Source organism: Otolemur garnettii, unplaced genomic scaffold (assembly GCF_000181295.1).
Source record: "Otolemur garnettii isolate 467f Iridium unplaced genomic scaffold, OtoGar3 scaffold00077, whole genome shotgun sequence".
In the NCBI taxonomy this organism is placed as follows: Eukaryota; Metazoa; Chordata; class Mammalia; order Primates; family Galagidae; genus Otolemur; species Otolemur garnettii.
Window position 1 is genome coordinate 1,357,849 of NW_003852472.1, and position 2,458 is coordinate 1,360,306.

At 51.9% G+C, this 2,458-nt stretch overlaps 1 protein-coding gene across 1 annotated transcript in view; it reads right to left on the reverse strand.

The window, feature by feature from the left end:
- Positions 1-1,181: 1,181 nt before the first annotated feature.
- ZP3 (zona pellucida glycoprotein 3) overlaps positions 1,182-2,458 on the reverse strand; it is a 9,426-nt gene continuing 8,149 nt past the window's right edge. Inside the window, exons 6-8 of the mRNA XM_003794181.1 lie at positions 1,969-2,060; positions 1,702-1,838; positions 1,182-1,390 (exon numbers count right to left, since the gene is read on the reverse strand). Coding sequence (XP_003794229.1) covers positions 1,182-1,390; positions 1,702-1,838; positions 1,969-2,060 — 438 coding nt within the window. The remainder of the gene's footprint in view (positions 1,391-1,701; positions 1,839-1,968; positions 2,061-2,458) is intronic.

Below are 2,458 nucleotides of genomic sequence, written 5' to 3' on the forward strand. Positions count from 1 at the left end.
TAGTGTTTACAGACCACACTTGGAGTGTCAAGGGCCTTCTTATTCTCTGTAGATCCTAAACCACACAAAACCTTGCTCTGAATGCAGCAGACATCTGTCCATCTCTCTAATTTGGAGGCTGAGGCAAGAGAATCATTTAAGCCCAAGAGTCAGAGGTTGCTGTGAGCTGTGACACCAAGACACTCTACCCACATCGACAGCTTGAGACTATATCTCAAAATATATATAGCCAGGCAGTGTGTTATGGTGGACACCTGCAGTCCTAGCTACTTGGAAGGCTGAGGCAAGAGGATCACTTGAGCTCAAGAATTTGAGGTTGCTGTGAGATAAGACACCATGGCACTCTACCAAGGGCGACAAAGTGAGACGGTCTCAAAAGAAAAAAAAGTAGGGGCTTGGTTAGGTCTGAGCAAGGTTGGAGCCAGCTTAGGACCCTCCAATATGGGGGGCTTCATACCTCCCCATACCTTCCTAGAGGGAGCCTGGCACAAACACCTCTCCTGATGGGGGAGTCACAGCTCCCTGGGCACCCCCAGTACTATTCCATTAAGTACTCCTAGAGGGTGGGGCTGGGACCTGGAGGGAGGCAGCCTGTAGGGGGAGAATGAAGGTAGTAGAGGCTGCAGCAGCTCCCTTCAGTAATGTTGAGACCAGAGCCTCCTGCCTCTGAAAGTAAAAATCACCTGCCTCAGAACCAGTGATATGGCTGTAGCAAGTTTATACCTCAAGTATGCTCAAGGGTGGTTCCAGTTCAAGGTGATGGTCCAAGACTGGGCAAGATGACCTCAGTTCACCATCCTGGCTAGGAAGGCCCAACCACCACTGTTTATTAAGCCTCTAGCATCTGGATACATGGCTTGTTGACTGTTGACATTAGGCAAGGGGTCAGGTCCATGAGGCCTAGAGAAGATTCTTGGCTCGTTAGAGTCAGGCTAGCTGGGCCCACCCTGCTTTTGTCCCCGGCAGTTTCCATCTTGGACTTGTGGAGGTCCTGTGTCACTGAGGGTGCCCCTGGGATGTGTACCTTCCCCACTGCACAGGCAGCAGACTTGGGCACAGCAGGGCTTGCCAGGCCATGTTATGAGAGCCCATAGCTCTGACCTGGTTTCCCCATCCCCAGGTTGCCACCACAAGTCTGACTTTCTAGTCACCACACCACTCCCAGAAGTTGCTTTCTTCTTTTATTGGGAAGCAGACACAGGGCGGGAAACAGGACGATGCCTGGTGAGAGCCAGAACAATAGCAGCCAGAGTCAGGGACGCCACCACAGCTAGGCCTCCACCCAGTGCCAGAGAGGTACGGGAAGGAGAGGCCCATCCTTCCATATCATGGTCACTAGCCCTTCCCAGGAAGATCAGTGGCCCCACAGTGACATCTGCTTCTTCTGTCACTGTAGACAAAAAGTCACATTAGTCCCTAACCAGAAATCAGGTTACAGGCTTTGTTCTGCCTCAGTAGGCTGAGCTTGTGGGTTACCCTAACAGTTATGTTATTTTCCTCACATGCCTCTTTGTATCTGAGGCCCAGGATAAGTTACCCCAGCTGCTGCTGGGCAGGGGCTTGGAGCTCCTCCTAGCCAGCTCCAAGATTTGTTAGGCCTGAAACTGTTCGAGGGATAGACAGGGGATACGAGAGAATGCCACCCTGAGTGACAGCAGGTACCCTAGACTGAGCAGGAGCACCTACTGTCCTAGGACATACCATGCCCGTGGGTGTGGGAAGTAGACCTGAACCATGGGCTCCTGACATGGCGCTTTCTCCCAGAGTAGCCTGGAATGCTACAGTCACCCTTGTCACAGCAGTCACAGATGTCAGCAGGGCCTTCTACCGGGAACCATCTAGAAAGACAAGACAAGTAGTGGAGACTTTGGTTCCCTGCAGGAAGCTGTTTGCTGGTAGTATGTTGGGGAACAGACAAGGGGTGACTGGTTAGGTTTCTACTAGTCACACAGAATCTTGTCTTCTCACCTATTCGAAGGCTTGCTGAAGTAACAGGCTTTGTTGAGTTGGTCCGGGTCCTGGTCAGCCAGAGTGACCTTCAGATGACAGGTGATATACATCTGGAAGTAATAATAGCTACTTCTAGGCTGTGCCAGGGAGTTTAAGCTAGTTTTATATAACCCTTTGTAGAGGAAAGGGAATAGCTCTCTCTAAAGTGGTCCATGGGAGGTTTTGGCTGGTGGGTTGCTTGAGCTCACGAGCTCGAGACTAGTCTGAGCAAAAGACCCCTCTCTATTAAAAATAGAAAAAACTGGCTCAGCGCCTATAGCTCAACCGGCTAAGGCGCCAGCCACGTACACCTAAGGTGGCGTGTTTGAATCCAGCCCGGACTCGCCAAATAACGACGGCTGCAACCAAAAAATAGCCGGGCGTTGTGGCGGGCGCCTGTGGCCCCAGCTACTTGGGAGGCAGAGGCAGGAGACTCGCTTGAGCCCAGGAGTTGGAGGTTGCTGTGAGC